The sequence below is a fragment of the Pararge aegeria genome, chromosome 1 (genome assembly GCF_905163445.1).
Source record: "Pararge aegeria chromosome 1, ilParAegt1.1, whole genome shotgun sequence".
Taxonomy (NCBI): domain Eukaryota; kingdom Metazoa; phylum Arthropoda; class Insecta; order Lepidoptera; family Nymphalidae; genus Pararge; species Pararge aegeria.
Window position 1 is genome coordinate 1010959 of NC_053180.1, and position 19240 is coordinate 1030198.

At 37.1% G+C, this 19240-nt stretch overlaps 1 protein-coding gene across 1 annotated transcript in view; it reads right to left on the minus strand.

Annotated features, from left to right (window-relative positions):
• LOC120625980 (protein CBFA2T3) overlaps positions 1-19240 on the minus strand; it is a 42418-nt gene that overhangs the window by 9232 nt on the left and 13946 nt on the right. Inside the window, exons 2-6 of the mRNA XM_039893265.1 lie at positions 11626-11724; positions 11069-11235; positions 10593-10739; positions 10295-10419; positions 252-427 (exon numbers count right to left, since the gene is read on the minus strand). Of these exons, the coding sequence (XP_039749199.1) occupies positions 252-427; positions 10295-10419; positions 10593-10739; positions 11069-11235; positions 11626-11724 (714 nt within the window). The remainder of the gene's footprint in view (positions 1-251; positions 428-10294; positions 10420-10592; positions 10740-11068; positions 11236-11625; positions 11725-19240) is intronic.

The window sequence follows — 19240 nt, forward strand, 5'->3', positions numbered from 1 at the left end:
AGCCGGCAAGAAACTCAGTAGTTTCTCTTTTCCAATTTTTCTATCTTGTGAGAGATGAAAGCGGAGCCGGATGCTTCCAAGCAACCCTGTCATTAAGAAATTCATCAATTGTATAATAACCTCGCTGTAATAAATGTGTTTTAACACATTCTTTAAACTTATGCATTGGTAGGTCCAAAATTACCTTTCACCGCGCTCACTATCTGAAACGTCTGATAATATAATTGTTACGATAAAGAGATATAGCCTACCATCTCTCCTCTCGAAACCGGTTTCCTGTGCCGCGTGGTAGGTGTGATAAGGGTTGTAGTCGAAAAGGCTCGCGTTGCTTGGCAGGGGGTAGAATGGGGAGGGGTTGAAGAGACTCGGTCGCTTGGCTTGGGGTGGGAACTCCTCGTGCGTGCCGTTGGTCTGAGCGTCGTAGAACCTGGAACAAGGGGTAAAGTTATACTCTCTATAATACTTGAAACTTCATAGACAACTGATGACTTCTCTGGCGCAGCGATAAGCGCGGTGGCTTTAAGTTGGAAGTCCCGAGTTCAGTTCCCTGCAGAGGCTATTTGGGACTTCATTATTTCTGAATTTTCTCTTGTCTGGTGAGATGATGGCACTTTTGATGCGTACATAAGAATTACACGGTAGTGAGTTGATGGCGATAACCACATTCGTACACTTTTCTATAAGCTTACGTTTAATACAAACTTTGAACTTTTTAAGAGACGTCTCCAAGATGTCAATGGGTGGTTTATTGTAGAATTGTATGCAATTTCCTTTAAACGAATTATGAATAATATCTATATTTATAACTGACATACTCCCTATCAGGTTAGCCCGGTGCCATATAAGACTAACTTGTAGTCAAAAGATAACTTGTAGTGGTTAACAAAACATTTGCTCAAGCTCGAAAAACCAGGCTAAGAACGCTTATTAAGTGAAAGAAAAATGCAATAAACACAAATGATGATCTTTATTTATTTATTTATTAGCTTTTCAAGGGAAATAAACATTTAATTATACATAAAAGTAATGCCGTATTTTTGTATCACATAGACCAATGAAGTTTCCACAACTTGGTTACACATATAACACGATAACATTAACCACAATTGCTTAGGAGTAAGTACCTAGCAAGCAATTATTATACAAAAAAAAAAAAAAAAAATATTTATAATGTAATTAAAACAAAAATGAAAAACAAAAACTTTAAAGCTATAGTACTTATTTTGTCATAATACATTTTCTAAACGTGCCAATTTTGACATGAAAAATGTCCGTCTCACAATATTTGTTGTTAAAAGCATTGCACGCACGAGATAAAAAGTTTGCGTTAAGATTGGTTTAAGATTAAGTGTGCAGGAATATTTTGGTCGACACATGATATTTATTTTTATTTACTAACTCATCATTTTAATATGAAAGAAGAATCTCACACCCGTTGACAAATTTTTGCTTGGTTAATCTAGTACATAAGTATTTAACACTACATTAATTAACTTAATGCTACAAAAAAAATACTTATTATGAGGGTAGGCGACAATTTAGCCGACAACGATAAATGTAAAAAACCTTTTGTTGCCATTCCATTAATTTATATATTTGTTAAAGTATAATTATTTTTTATATTTATCAATAGTATTGTTGTATTTGTGTACTCTTCTTTTTTTTAGTTATCCTAATCCTAAGGTTGCCTGGCAGAGATCGCTACTTAGCTATAAGGCCGCCTTTCGTATTCTACTACATTCTTTAAGTTTTTGTTACTTTTTTTATTTTCTAAATGATGTGGTGTCCAAATAAATAAATAACTCAGTATAAGTAGCAACGAAGAACGTCCATATTCCTTCAATATGCATGTACTGGATGTTTATATTATTAATTTTTGTGTTTTCTAAGAATTTGTGATAAACTATTTAAAAGATTTGTAAAAGATGTGTATAACGTTGTTTAAGTTTGTATTTAATATTTTTCTTCGTTTTAACTTCCCTAAGCTCTTAAGCTGATTAATTAAGGTAGTAAAATCAATTAAGTAGGTCTAAAACTTATATATCATTCCTTTCATCTCAGTCGATTCGATGCTTAAGTTGGTACGGCAGAAGCCATTAACCTGCCAAATAAATACGACTTTAATACACAATCCCAATAAACGTTAATCAAGAAAACTCCAAACAATGAACGAAGTTCGTGAATCTTGTAAATTCATTAACAATTAATTATAATTGCCGAAGTTCGCCAATTAGGTACTCCGGGCTCCAGCGCCAGCGTCGGACAACAAAGATAATGCCGCCAACAGATCTATCCACTAACCAATAGCTTGATCAAAGGAAAAGTTTGTGAAAAACTTGAAGGGGCCGATGAAACCTACGAAAACTATACTTATTGGCGCTTATGTTTATGAATACAAACACAATTTTGAGGTAAGACGAACCTCCTTTTCGGGCCAAGTTAGATTTTTAAGTTGTAATAAATCTCTGCATAGTTTTAGCACTCTGCTTGACAAATGTCAAAAATAAAATATTTTTTCATAATTTAACTCGACACTGTGTTCTCTTATATGATATGTAAATTGTAGTTTTTCTTTTTTTTTTTTGTAAGAAAATTATACAAGTATGTCCGTCCCATCTATTGGCTGCATTTATACACGTGTGTGGTGGAGAATGGCAAGTTTGTATTTTTATTGGTTGTTTTTCTGTAGTTTAAAAACATATATAGGTATTATACTAGCGGTCCCTCGCGACTTCGTCCTCACATGACCCACGATTTTGCTCCAATAAAGGGTTGGTTGACTTTTGAGTGTTGTTGTTATTTAAGGCACTAAATCAGTATTAGCGACTGTTCTGCTTTTTATATGCATTTTAAACTATGTGTTCGATACTTACTCAAAGCTTCAAACACTTCAAAAAATGTAAAATCACATGTTAGCCGATTAATTCGATAAAGATCATCATAATTCCAGGCCTCCTCTCATAGAGAGACCATGACCCAAGAATACTCCAATAAGGGTTAGTTAACATTGCTGGAGAGAATACCACTAGGGCCATATGCTAGCAGATATATTGCATTATTATGTACAGAAAACTGAAGGCAAATGGTCGATTAAACAGTGGTCTCTCACACGCAGGGCGGCCGCTCGTTCCGATTATTATTTATTGCCGATTGCACAAACTAGCGCGCCATGTTGACAGTTGCCTCAAAACACCTACTGAAGCGAACTCAGCGAACCTTACCAAAATTATGATCATATTTTCTATTCTTGTAGCGAAAAATTCAAGTAAAGGCTAGGCTGAACCGCTGCGTTTCATTTGCGTTCTTAGAAGCGTTCGAGTTACACCGTACAAAAGCAGCTAAGAACTAAGCATAAAAAAGCATAGACCGAGAATAAGTTCGAGGCAGTCTTGTAATAAAATTAAAAAAAAAACTTGAACGTCTCGGCTAGAATAAAGGTTTGATAATTTTTGATTGAATTTTCAAGATGCATCGGTAAATGCTTTAGTAGACCTCATCTAGACGTCATCAAACCGAGGCGCTGAACGCAAGAAAAGACCGTGTAATTTGGAAACGGAAATCTTTGTCCAGCGGTGGACGTCAATTGGCATCATGTGAGTATATTTCTTTCATAAGAAGAGTACATTTTGTACATTCTACTACAAGTAGTGTACATTTTGTAAAGTAGGTAAATATAAGTATATCATAACAGCTCAACATATGCCAATTATTTTATTAAATTAATTACGCTAATAATTCCTGTTTAATTAATAAATAGTATTCGTATTATTTAGTTAATAATGAGTATTGAATTTTCCTGGGCTAGTGTAGTAGACTAAAACCAGTGGCGTGCACTTCATACATGCACAAAAGCATTGCATACCCAATTTTTTTTTTTATTATTTATACCTGCATTATTCATACCCCGGTCGAAAACCCTGTGCAAGCCACTGACTACAGCTTTAACTCTTCTCCAACCAGCAACGACCAAAGCCACCAGACCAGAACAGATATAATTCAGAAATTATAACTCCCATCTGCCGGGAATCGAAACTAAAACCCTCAGGGCGCACCAAAAGGAGGTCATCAAAAGACAAGTGACGTTTACAAAAAAGCATCAGCCGCTCGCTCGTGCCTTGGGCCACACATGGAGCCCGGCCAATGCACGCATTGTAGTGTATTGCATTTGAAAGATGGTAATCTATACGCGGTTTTTGGAACTGGTTCAATTAATTACCGAAAGTTTGCGATAAACAGCGCGCCGGCTGGCTTTGTTCGAACTGTGCCATCCACTACAGCCAACGCGGCCATTGTGCGCCAATAGATTTAGTGCTTCGGCCATTTTAATATTGCTAACGGCTCGTCTTTTTAACTTAAAACAAAAGGAGAGGAGTTTTGAAAAGTTTTAACCAACTTTCGTATCTTTGAATTCCTCTCTTCATGACTGGATTTATTATTTAGTTTCTGGACCAAGCAAATGGGCCACCTGATGATAAGTTGAAAACCGTCACCTATATACATGGTGCAGAAGAGAACCGAGTGGGTCACAACCAGCCAAGCAGTGTAAGATCTCCCTCGTCCATATATTGTGACACCATAAGTATCATAGTAATCAAGTACCATAGTATTCAGTAATGGAGAGGTGTTAGAAGAAGATATACATGGCAACACTTCACAGGGCATGCATGGAACACGTCCTGCAAGATGCCGCAATGTGTCCATGTGCTCATGTGCCTAGAATAAAGCATTGAAACAATGCTGCTTTGCGGCTAAACATTAGTTATTCCCCGGACGAGCTCTGTCATAAAAAGCTCTACTACTGCTTACCTTCTCCAGGCCTTTCCCGATTTCGTCTAGTTGGCTTAATAGTGAGCTACGTCTAGCCTATAGTATTAAGTTTACAAATATGGTTATGACCGTCAGTCATCTCACTACCATGTACACATTTCTCATGTAATGTGTAGGTCTCATCATAATTGCCATCTATGGGCCTCCTTGAATAAAGATATTTTTGACTTTGACTTTGACTTTGACATTTCTGACGCGCTGCGGAAGGGTTTCGCTGCTTTTACTCTTTCGGACATCTCTTTATTATAAATTTTTGCTGCCTCTATGTCGTTTATTTTGTTTAGTCTTAGCTCTCAATACTGTTAACTGAGACGTGAGATGACCTCCTTAACAGTTCACGTTTATCATTTTACCAATCATTTTTATAAGTAAAAGATTGTAAAAAGCTTTTTTAACAAACAAACGTTAGTTTTTCTATATTTTCCAATAGCGACTTTGCAGTTCTTAACAATTTTTGTACTGATTTATATCGGTGAGGATTAGAACTGTATCCGTGCCTCGGAAAAATGTAATTTGCCACACGTGGCCCCGTATGTACCTAATGACTGTTAGCGAAGTAATCAAGCGCACATATCCCTACTTTAAACTTCGGAATCTCTACCAAATGTTTTAATTTAAACCCTAGAAAGATTAGTCAATAATTGCAAACTAATTTGTTATTCTGTGAATAGAAGCAATACTTTACGGAATATATTATGAAACAAAAAGGAGAATTTGTATGAATCTGTTTCTCCTGCTTTTCGCGGAGTATAGCAAATTTAGCTTAAATTTGTGAATAGCTTCGAATAGTTTGACGCAAAAGAAATTCAAACATATTTAATATTGTTTTTTTTTTTTGAGCAATTAAAATGTCACTTGCTTTAACGGTGAAGGAAACCATTGGGAGGAAACCTGTATGCTTGAGGCCTCAGGCCAAACCGTTCTCAAAGGCTTGTGAAGTCTACCAATGTTTTTACGTTCAGCCATTTGGGCTATAGGTTTTCTGTCAGTCAGCACACAACCTTTTTTAGTTATAGATTATTAAATTGACTAGGTATATCGTTTTCATAACGTTTTAAATTCCGTTGACATTTTTATTTGTATAATTTTGCGCTCTGAGGCAGAATTCGTTTTTTTGCTAACAATAACATCAATGTTCGGACCACGTACGAATTTTAATTTGACATTAATTATGCTGATCATGATATTAAAAATGATTACATATTTAAAATTCCCAGCCGTATTGTCTAGTTGTGAGTTATGGCGTCATTTGGCAAGGCGCGAAGTTTAACATTCGTTGCTGCGCGCGAACATGGCGGCATAAACATGGCGGATGGCGGGAAAATTATTAGAACATCCCTCGCCGTGCGGTGAGCTGGCACCCGCGCGCTTTTCATTATTATCTACTTTATTGGACATTTATTATATTTAGTTTATAAATATAAACTTAGTACAATTATGACGTGGTTTTAAAGTTTTTGCAGACGAAAGACTTACGTTTTGCATGCGGTTCATTCTTAGATTCTCATCTGAACATATTTTTAATCATTGTTTTGTTACAATTTTTCTGAAAAACTAAGTCTTGTCTTTCCATTACTTTCAGAGAAATCTGTATTAAAGATAAAAAAAACATAAAAAATTTAAAAATACTATAATAAAATAAATTTAATTAAACAAATGGGTGTTTTATTACATTTTAATACATTTAAAACATACTTTAGACTTGAATAAAATGTGTTAAAAAAGAACCGACTTCGTATACCAATTAAAAAGCAAGAAATAAATATTTTCTGCAACACTTTTAAGTCAAGTATCTACAAATTTTCTCGGTTATTCCAGGATTTTTCGTTCCGAGGAAGAATCATGGCATTCGATTTAAACGATGCGTAGGTTAAGTGAAGGCCGCAATCAAGCATGAATTCGCAAGAAGGCAACCGTTAGAGAAGAGTGGCGACTGATTGTAAAGCGAGCCACAACACTCAGGTGACGACCACGACCAGTCTGTCAAGACTGCAAAAACTAATAAGTAGAAGAGGTTTAGTGAAAACAGGTATACTGGTATTTTTAATTTTTAGTTGAACCAAAACCAACTGTTCATACATCTAACACAAGTTAGAGCACGTCACATGGGAAACAATAAAGCGTTTCATCGCCGGACCGCAAAAACTTGTCGGCCTGTAGCGTGCGACTGTCACCCGGCCAACCCCGCGACCCACCGCTTGGGCGATGCTATACTCACATATATAAGCACAAACATAATCCTCATTCAACCATTCTTGTTTGCAGTGCATACTTGACGTTAAAAAGTGCTTATAAGGAAGGCCTACTTGAAATACTTCATTTATTTCTTTTTCAGCCCATTGAGCATTGCTATCCAAGAGCGCGTTGAATGACGCCAAATACATAAATACACACATCGCCATCTAGCCCCAAAGTAAGCGTAGCTGGTGTTATGGGTATTTAGATGACTGATGAATATTTTTTTTTATTAATATAGGTACATAAATACTTAGAATATACATATAAACACCCAGACACTGAAAAACATTCATGCTCTTTACAAAACCACTTTCCAGGGTCGCTGCAAACTGCGCCAATCGGCCGTCAAAGAACGCGGTATATGTGCCATACTTCGTGCAACAGAGCTACAAGAAGGGACCACGAACTAAATGAATGAATGTATGTTAACATTTTAAAAGAACTTATCACTCATTAGCTTATAGCTGTGGTTGGACGGAAAGCCATTTTAATGGAAGCCGGTGGCGCGAAGCGCAAATAGCCTGTCCACGACACTCACCTGGCGCTGTGAGGCCGTTATTGCTTGCCGCCACTCATTTTTGAGCAAATACACTCATCTGATTTCACAAAGCTACACCAGTGGGCTTCACTCATTTTATTTTTAAGGATAAACAAAAGAGGAGAATTGTTTTTTGACCGATATATGACCGGATTCGAGAACAATGCAATCTTAAACGCAACCTAAAGCACAACGTGTTCTATAATTGAACATGCTGAGCAATACACTAAGTAGCTCTGTTACTTTTGTATTTTATTTTTAACATTGAACACGATTTTTCAATTAATGTTTGTGGTTTTTTATGTGTATATATATATACAGTCGTATATATATATTTTTTACTCTAATTATTATTACCGCAATTATATTATTGTATTGTATTAAAATTGCATGTTTTTAAATTGATTCTATGTGTTAATTGCAACCAATGGTTTGTAATATTTGCACGCCAGCTAATGGCAATACACTGTGACTTCGTAATTGATATTGAAACGACATCTATGTAAACGTGTGTATTATGTAAATAAAGATCTATGTATCTATCTACGGTCAGGTAAACCATACGCGTAGAATTGATAACGTGCTTCTTTTACCACTCCTGATAACATGCTTATAACCTTCGAGTTGCAAATATTTTAAGCGAAAACCCATTAAATAAACGAGTTTCCGGATATTTCGCTCGGATAGGGGTTGACGTTTTGGCAGGGGTACATTTATCAACCACTTTTATACGTAGCAGTTAAACTTCTTAGGCGTGGAAGGTAATAATAGTTGATTAAAAGTTAAATTATTCAGGCATAATAGTGTCAAGATAGTGATAACTTGTCTTACTGTTTTTACCTAGACTTTATCAATTTTAAAAACCCTGTTGGTATAGAATTTTTTTATATGCATTTTAAATTTATGAAAAAGGGTCAAGATATTAAAACCATGTATCAACTGAGTCCTACACGTGACCTACAGTATGAAACCTATACAGAATTTTTATTATGATCTCATCCGATAAAGTCAAAGTCAAATATTTCTTTATTCAAATAGGCACATAGATGGCACTTTTGATGCATTGATACTCACTACTATGCATACAAAATGTGTACATAGTAGTGAGTAGTGATGGTGATAACACACAATAAAGCAGTCCATCAGGCATGATAGTCGTAAAGCTCATTCAAGGGCAATTGTATATTATTTTATAACTAATTACCAAGTGAAATCTTTGAGATGTCTCTCAATGAGTTCAAAGTTTATATAAAACGTAAGCTTACAGAAAAATCCTATTAAAATATTAAGGATAAAAAAGCTTAAGTGTGAATTGCTCTAGCTTCATAGCTTAATATAAATAAAATATGGGATGGTGATAACAAAAAAAAAATACCCGGCTAAGTTTGTTGTGGGCTATTCATAGACCAGGGCGCGTTTGGAACCCTCGTAGCTTTAGGTTTAAGTTGGCGAACGAATTTATCAACATCCCCTTACAATTATGTAGACATATATGTATGAACGCTTCATAAGTGCCTGTGATAGGCCTACATGAATAAAGAAATTTTTAATTTGAATTTGAATTTGCACAAGCCTATCTCGAATTAAAAAAAAAGATTGATGCCGCGCTCTTAGCTAGAATTGAGGTAACCTTAAAAAGTTTGTCAATTTATCACACCTCCTAGCTGTTGTCAGCGTTCTTCATACGCGTTTATTACAGCTTTTTTTACAAATCCCGTTTTTTTTACTGGAAAAAGTAACTCATTGGTTTCTAGGTGATGATTATAATCATCATTAAAACATTACCAGCCCACTTCAGAGCACGGGTCTCCTTCCACAATGGGAAGGGGTTAAGGCCGTAGTCCACCACGCTGGCCCAATGCAGATTGGTGGACTCCTAGTGTGGTTAATTATAATATCAAACTATGAATCGATTAGCGATATAGATATAGTAAGCTGGTAACCATCAGACTCGTAAAGGATACGAGTGGATCTGAATCTTACAGTGAAAAATTATTAAGTCGACGTTTCCTGAGGATACTCCGGTTTCGGAGCGAAACGTACGCTCGTGTACAGGGTACATTGCAAAAGATCTGTTTGGTGTGGACTATACTTGGAAGCATCCGGCTCCGCTTTCATCTCGCACAACATAGAAAAATGAATGTTAAAATGTAAAATGTAAATTTTTGATGTTGGAAAAGAGCAACTGCTGATTTTCTTGCCGGCTTCTTATTGGTAGAATCTGCCTTCCGAATCGGTGTGAGAGTCACTACACACAGACAGACTTAACGTTTCAAAAGTGCTTATATTAGGCCTATTTGAAATAAATGAATTTTGAATTTTGAATTTATAAAGAATCAAGAAATTATAAATTACACCATACATACACATATAGATTATCCTGTTTTTCTTGGAATATAGCAAATTAAGATTAAATTTCATAATATATCATGGAATTCCGCAAAATAACGCCTGCTTCTATCCAAGAGAAAAGAAGACGCAAAGTGTGTACTAGTCGTACACTAGTAGTGTAGGGATATACAACCTAAACCCGCACGATGTCTTGCGGTGTGATGGTAGAGTGGTGATGAGAGGAGAGGCACAAAAAGAAGAGGAAGAAGAATTTTAGCCGAGTCTGCAATTTGACTTTGTACAGTTTCTGATAAAGTTTGGGTACAAGCTACATAATTTTATTTTTATGGGAACACTTACGGGTCGCTCGCACGCCGCTTGGTCGCCGCTTCGTTGCAGGCTTGCTGCGGGGCGAAGATATCGCTACTGTCACCTCCTGACTCCAAGATAAGATGCTCGTGTGATCTGATGTACTGAAGTGGGGTCTGCGAGCGAAAAAAAATTATTTATTTATTTATTTAAACATCTTTATTGCGCGGTAAAAGAAAAATTAAAAATATACTTAAAAAAAATTAGAAGCATTTAGTGATTGTCAGTCTTACGGTAGATATTTATTTCTCTGTGACCAAAATGGTGTTAGTAGTTAGGAACCCCTCACCTGTTTCATCCTACGCGCCTTGGCATGAAGGTCCCTCTGTGCCAGCGGCAGTAGGGCCCGCAGGAACCCCGGCACAGACGCCCGCAGGGGGTAGTTGGTGCACTCTTGAACACCGACTTGGAAGTCTTCGATGTTGACTACTCCCGCCTGGTCAAAGATGAAATATAATTTAAACGTACACTAGATGACACGGTGAACTTTATGCTACCAAAAAAACGCAACGAAGATTTTTTGACGTTTTTCCTCATATTCTTTTTTAAACCATGCCTATATAAAAAAAAACCATGCAGTTAAACCATGCAGTAGACTTACTGCAGATACCCACAGCTGGGAGAGAGTCGGTTATATGGGAGAAAAATGCTACATCACTAAGTAGGTCGTGTAGCAGGCACTCAAGTACATGCCTGCTACACCTCGTAGCAACCTGCTACGCCCTATAAATAACATTGAGCAAATTAAACCATATAAATACTCACAACAAGGTTGAATATCAATTGCCGAACTCGATCCCCCGTTTCAGTACCGACGTCTGAGGCGAACTGCTGCAGCGCTGAAAGGAATTTCCGCAAGCGCTGCAGCGCTGGAGCGGAGCGAGAACCTTCAGGAAGTGGTGGGGATAAAGATTCCGTGGATGATAGAGCGGCTGTGGACAAACCAAACTTTTTAGAGTCGATTAAAACTAGCTATATTTCTAGACCTACAGCACGCCAACATTAAACCCGAGTTACAGCAAGAAAGGTTTGGTTAACAAAAAGAGGTTTAGATATATTCTGAATACACTAACTGCGATCTAGTGTTCGTAGAAAATTTTGTAGGCGTCATGTGTAAAGATCAAAGTGAAGAGTGCAACTTCTGTAGGTATTCTTTGCACTTAAATCTGCTGGAATTTTATATAAATAAAACCACATCGTAGATAGCGGTTAGGATAAACATTAAAACGTACGGAACTCAATTTTTTTTCCAAAAAATGTATAGATTTATTATTTTTTTTTGTGTTATTGTGTAATAAAGTATTAAAAGAAATATGAATTACCAGCAATGCCGTTGTTCTGCGGGCTAGGTGGCCCAGGCGTGGGCGACGACCTGGGCTCCTCTTGGTCTGGTGAGCGTCTGTCCTTGCCTGACGTCACGGCTGCAACAAAAGAATAAATTTACGATAAAATTTGTACATTATTCTATTAGTCAAGCCCATTCATTTGACACCCATATTGAGGGAACTGTGAAAAAAATGTAATTCACCATTTTATGGCGGCGGCCATCTTGGTTTTGAAATTTGTCTAAGTGTATAGTATTCTACTAGTCAAGCCCTTTCATTTGATACCCATATTGTGGGAGTTGTAAAAACTATGTAAGACATAGCTAAAAACTTTTTCGACGAATTCACCTTCTAAACCAAAAAAAAACCTAATCAAAATCGGTTCACCCGTTCGCAAAAATGATACCACAGGGCGCAGACACACACACACACAGACACGTCTTTTTTGCGTCGGTTACTAAAAAAAATGGAAAATTCAAAAGCACGCCTCAGAATCTCATTCATTCAATTAAACTACATCTAATTATACCGTGAAAATAATAATAATAAAATAACAACTCGATAAGTGAGGTATTTCGCTCGTTATCGTGACCACAAGATACGGGATCCGCACATACAGACACACGCTCGTCCAATACAGAACTTTTTTAAACAATTTTTTAATTAGTTTAAATTATAAAAAGAGAGTGAGAGAAGAGAAAGAAGAGAAAGAGAGAGAAAAGAAGAGAGAAGAGAGAGAGAAAATATCTTGAGTGTTAAAAATAGTGTTTTTCCTCAACATTTGTCTATTTATATTCACTTATAAAAGCAATAAAGAAAAAAAAGTGACATTTTAAGTTCGAGAATAACTCGGTGTGCGTAAACTGACAGTAATACCCACCTCAACGCTTCGCTTATGAGGCGTGCAATAGTAAATAGTAAATCCGCGAAAGATATTATGGGGCAACAATTAATGTGCATGTACACACAATCACTCTCTATTCTCTCACTCTCCTTAAACCCTGACCCGGCCGGAAAGAGATCAGGCTCAGAACTGTCACCTCAACGTGCTCTAGGCTCTCAGGCACGGGCGAGAACCACTACCAATTTACAAAGTCTGGGCTGGTACAAAGAATTTCTTGATAGAAAAGCCCAATACTATAAATGAGCCCCACCTGGGGGGTTAATAATGGAAACTAATCAGGTCAGTAGCCGCAGGTTTCAGGGCCTCAGGACACGATGCATGTAAGTGACGTGACCCGTGACGTCATGTGTTGGTCGCTATTATGGTCACATTTCGTTCATCGGTCGACTCAATTGTTCGCCTTGATTGGAAACTGATGGAAATTTAATTAAACTTTACAATGATTAAATCAATTGCTCGAAACTTTTCCAAATCTTTCATATTACTTTTACACCTTTAAATGTAAGTTGAAAGATTGGCTTGTCGAGAGGTATTTTTATAGATTCAAAGATTTTTAAGAGTGTTAAATAATATAACTAAGGTATATACCCATTGGGTAGGACTTCTACTTCACTTTCGTGGGGCCGAGTTCGAATCCTAGCACGTACATAACCTTTCTAAGTTATGTGCGTTTTAAGTAATTAAAATATCAGTGGCTTTAACGGTGAAGGAAAACATCGTGAGGGAACCTGCATGACTGAGAGTTTAACACAATGTTCTCAAACGCGTGTGAATTCCACCAATTCGCACTGGGCCAGCATGGTGGATTCGGCCTTAACCCCTTCCCATTGTAGGAGGAGACGCGTGCCCTATAGTGATATATATATTATATGCAGAAGGTTTACCTACCTACAGCAATTAAATAAGGAAGTTGTGAATAACTTATAAATTTATAGATGACGTTTAAATACCAATATTATGTTTACTAGCCAAATAACGAGTATTACCTCTGCAAAGTAGAGTTACCACCCGTAATTCTTCTTTTATTGTAGGTATGTATAAAAGCTGTGATAACCTTGTGGGAAAGACATCAGCCTCCCTTTAGGAGGGATCGAGTCGATCTGCGGCAAGCAATTCTATCTTTTCGGAATTATGTTAGTTATCTTCTATATATATAAAAAAAGAAAGTGTGTGTGTATTTCCCGTATAGGCTCCGAAACGGCTGGACCGATTTCAATGAAACTTTCAGAGAATCTCCGGATTGACCTGGCGAGTAATCCTATAAAGTTTGGTGAACTGTTTTTCCTCCTATTTTTGAACAATCAAACTGTCAAATACAGCTTTTATTTACTATGATGATATTCTATTGTTGTGTGTACATGGGTGTAGATAATGATCTTCACCCGCTCGAGAAGAGAATAGAAGAGAATGAATACGGAGATAAATAAATGATTTAATATATTATGAGACTTAAATTAAAAATTTAATGATGTAAGTTTATTGTTTAAATAAAATAAAGCAAAATCTATCCCGGCGAAGCGGGCTGGTTACGCTAGTAATTTATAAGCAGTGGCGTGCATAGAAGGTATGCAGATGATATAAAATGAAGAAAATCACCCGTACGAGTCATAAATAGTTAAGGGTAGACTTTTTATAACTCTTACTGGAGATTTTCTTCATTTTATATCATCTGCATACCCTCTATGCACGCCACTGTTTATAAGGTATTAAATATCACTTGCACCTGCATGCCTGAATTTCCAAAATGTGCTCAAAGGCATGCAAAACTTTTTTTATTTTCATTCCACTACAAGTTAGCCCTTGACTGTAATCATACGTGGTGGTAAGTAATGATGCTGTCGAAGATGGAGGCGGGCTAACCTGTGAGGGAGTATGGTTGTCATACCCCTAATCGGTTTTGAAGCGACATCGCACCGGATCACTAAATCGTGGCATGTCTTTGTCGAAAACGTGCCAATCTGCTCTTAGCCAGGTTGGTGGACTACGGCCTGAACCCTTCTCATCCTGCGAGGAGACCCGCGCCCTGTAGTGGACTTATAATGATAACAATAAAGATAAAAAAAGTGTACATTTTAATACAGTTCATCATTAGCGGTAACAAATGTTTATTTTTAAACAGGGCCACCTAAACAAACTAATTGGAACTACATTATTTTTAGATAACTGCTAGCGGACCCTCGCGACTTCGTTCGCGTATGAGGCAATCGGGAAGCTACAATAGATCATCATAATTATCGTGGCTATGTACCTACTATTATTTTACGTGGTATACTGAGTTAGTGGCATTATTTTAGTTGATATATACATCCATCTCATAAACATTCGTATTTATATTATTCTATTTTGGACTCTGTATTGATTATAAAGCATCGCCCGATCAAAATTTTCAAATTTTCAAAATAATATATTTTTAAATTATTGAATGGACAGAAATCTTTTATTTTTATTATAAGTATCGATGAATGAAAGATGACATTAATCATCGTAAAAGACATGATATTAATATACTACAGTATATAGTATACAGATAGTGGTACTCTGCGAATATTGAAATAAAGGCAAGACCAAAGGTGAAGGTTTTCCAAGACCTCCTTTCTCATGGCCTCATTCAGACAGGCCCTATACAAACAAAACCGCGTGTCGCCGCATAGCGCTTGCCGTTTATACGTCGCCGTGCGAAACTTGCGCCGCCATTAGGGAAATCGATTTCGCTATAAATTGGAAATTGAAAATTTGCGATGGCTGCCATTCATTTTTAATTAATGATGGAATTCCTACAAGAGCTGTGATACTATGTATATCTCATACCTCTCTGGTGGAGTGCAGAGCGCTGTGATCGTATAAGTCGAGGTCCTAGGTTCGAAAATTTTGAATATCTGATTTATTTCTGGTCAGCAGGGCTAGCATGGCTAGGAGACAATTATCTCCTAGGGGAAAAGATAAAATTTAACTTCTCCCACAGTTTTATCAACTCTCAGAGCATTCGCGCAAAGTGGAAGTAATACCGAAATAATATATGTATAATAATGAACGGTAAACTTCTCCTATTCCATGTTCCCGTGCTTTAGCAGGTGGACACGTTGCTTATATTCCGCGCCCGACTTTCGCAGTAGACAGATACCATGCTTTCTGAGTCAAGTGAGTTCGATTCCCACAACTAGTTATTAATAATGTATATTATTCATTAATATATTCATCAGTAATCTTAGTACCCACTACACAAGCTACGCTTACATTGGGGCTTTTTTTTTTGGTCAACTTAAGAGTAAAACAATTAATGACAACTAGGTCACTCACCTCATCTCAAACCACACAGAGTTTATGTGACAAGGTATATATTAATGATATTCATTTTGAAATTTTTTTTTTATTATTTAAGTTGCAATCCAGTATAGTCAGTACACAGTTAGTTAGCAAGTTTATAATTACAATTTGTACATAGATGACATACCAGATCCCTAACCCACGCTAGTATAGATGGCTAGATGACGATGTGTGTTTTGTCTTAGTATATTTAATATTTATTTATTTACTCCTAAACCGCTGTCATATTAGACTGCATCAACACTTAAGATAGAAAAGAAAGAAAGAAAAATCGTATTTATTGTCACACATTTGTGTAAAATGTTACATTTGTGTAATAAAATTGTTAAGGTATTAAAAAAAAAATGTGTGACAGAGGAGCTGGCTCAGTATAGCTGCATACTAAAACGCGCAGTACTGGTTTTCAGCCAGCCCATTGATTGCAGTCAAGGGCTAGCTTGTAGTGGAAGTGGGAGGTTTGAAGATGAAACCGAATGGACCAGGTTACATGATCAAAACATTTTTAACCCCCGCCGTAAACTTGAGGGGTGTTAAAAGTTTAACGTGTGCATTTGGTCACGTGATCGAGTTCCTTTTTATATTCCTAGGCTTTTTATAAAATTTTCTTATTCAATTTTCATTCTGAGTAGTTTCATTGTCTGTTGAAAATTCAAAATTCAAAAATTCAAAATTCATTTATTTCAAGTAGGCCTAATATAAGCACTTTTGAAACGTCAAGTCTGTCTGTGTGTAGTGACTCTACCACCGGTAGGTGTTACCGAGAGGTTGCTTTAAGCGCAAAGCTATATACGCTTATTATGAAAATTAAGCTTAACTTGCTGTACTCCGCGTAAAGCAGGAGAATCCGTATGGTGTAATTTACAAATTCTTCAATCTTTGTACTCCACACCAAAGAGATAAATTCATATTCAAATTCAAAATTTGTTTATTTATGTAGGCCTATCACAGGCACTTATGAAGCGGTCAAACTGTATATGTTTACATAATTGTAAGGGGATGGTGATAACTTCGTCCGCCAACTTAAACCTAAAGCTACGAGGATTCCAAACGCGCCCTGGTCTAAGAAGAGCCCACAACAAACTTAGCCGGGTAAATTTTTTTTTGAGGGTAAATTTCACACAGTTTGACACAGACGTATAAATTCTCCTGCTTTTCGCGGAGTATAGCAAGTTAAGCTCAATTTTTATAATATATCATGGAATTCCGTAAAGTAACGCCTGCTTCTATCCAATATACCTACTCGTTTACACATTTTCTCATACAGCCCGCATTGGAGCCGCGTTGTGGGTCTTTGCTCTAAAACCTCCTGTCCTTTGACAAGCGAGGCCTATACGGTGTGCCCAGCAATTGGCCAGTCAATATGCTTATGATAGCGGAAAAAAAACTATGAGTACTAGTTATTCCCGCACATTATTCAGCTGGCCTCTTATCCAAGTCTCCTTTGATATCCAGATAGTTCTGTAGATGCAACAATGTTCCCATTAATCATGGCGTAGTGTAGCGGGGCGGGAGGGGCGCGGGGCGTGTCTCGGACGGAGGGCTCTTGACTCGAGCACTCACTGTTCATGCTGTCATCAGCACGCCGGGGAATTGAATACTAACCCGGCTCGGCTGTGGCGCAGTGGTTAGGAAACTATATCACGTTTTAAGTATACTATGGCTATATTGACCGCCGAATGGCGCAGTGGGCAGCGACCCTGCTTTCTGAGTCCGAGGCCGTGGGTTCGAATCCCACAACTGGACAATGTTTGTGTGATGAACATGAATGTTTTTTAATGTCCGGGTGTTTATCTGTATATTAAGTCTGTATATTATTTCTGAATATTTATCTTATTTATTATCTTAGTACCCATAACACTAACTATGCTTACTTTGGAGCTAGATGGCGATGTGTGTATTGTCGTAGAGCTGTGTGCACACGTGTCGTGTGCATGTGTGTGTTATGTATGTATGTATGTGTGTGTGGGTGGGTGTGGGTGTGGGTGTGTGAGTAGTTATGCAAACGTGTGCATGTGTTTGCTGTGTGTGATATGCTGATATCATCAAAGTATATCCGTTTCTAGTTAGTCGATTGTTTAAAAGTAAATCCCTACTAAAAAATCTAAAGCTTAATGTATGTTAAGATGCATCGTTGAAAATAAGGCAAAATAACTTTTTTGAAACGAAGCTCCTTAAAGTGGTTTTGTTGGAGTTAGACGATGGTCACGTAAAAAAAGCTTTATTCAAGCTTTAGTTTTTTTTAAGGTCGCTACAAGCTCTTGGATAATCAGGGTTGGCAATGCGATGATATGATGATGATGATGAAATGCCGATATTAGTTCCATTTTTTTATAATCATGGAACGAAGCAAGCATTTTTTGGGCATGATAATGACTAGTGTTGTGCTTTTATTTTCAAAAAATGTATTTGCAGTTGTCTACAAGTGTTTGTGTATTGCCGCAGTAATTGCGGGAACGAAAGGCCCCGGGCAAGGTGTCGGTGCCACACGCAGCGTTCGATAACGAGCAGTGCTGTGCATTGACACTTTACGATATAACATATCGATATATCGATATAGAGCTTGGGATGGTTTTTCTTTGTAATAACAAAATTCATTAATACCTACTGTTTATCTATTTTTCAGTTATAGACACCGCTCATCGCAACTGTGTTTCTTTTTTACATATTTTTATAGTAATAATTGATGGACCAGCCACATTACCACCAGTCCATCTGATGGTAACTGGAAAATCATTGTCCATAAACAGGGCCAACTTCGCATGGCATGAAAGGAACACGTATGCCCGGGAATTTACCGCACTGTTTCCATCAACCCGATTCCTGTAGACTCATTTTTTACATGTTTTGATCCACATTAGAGCAGCTAGAGTAAAGTCATCCAAAAGCATGCAACAATGCTAGATATAAAAAAATTACAAAACTAGGCACAGTGTATGTAAAACGGTGAGTAAATATCAAGATGCGCAATAAAAGTGTTTAATACAGTTTATCTAACACCGCAAACATCTGGTTCGCTAGTTTGAGCTAGCCGCGCAGTCTTATTCGCGGTTTTTGTTGACCTACTTACTTTAACGTACCTACAGAGTTATACGGCTTTCAATATTGGATCCAGAATTACAGGTCACATAAACGGTTAGCAAGCTCCAAAATACCTGCTTTATTCTAGAATTACTTTGCGTATACCCTAACCCTTCTTAATAACTTCATGTACTCAATTTGATTTCGAAGGTTGCCGGGTAGAGATTGCTTTTAAGCGATAAGGCCGCCTATTGTACTTTTCTCCATTTTTTTCCTAATGCTTGTTTTTTTATTTTTCTATTTGGTGTACAATACAGTGTATTTCATTCATTCATTCATTCAACCAATTAAACCACAGGAATGAGC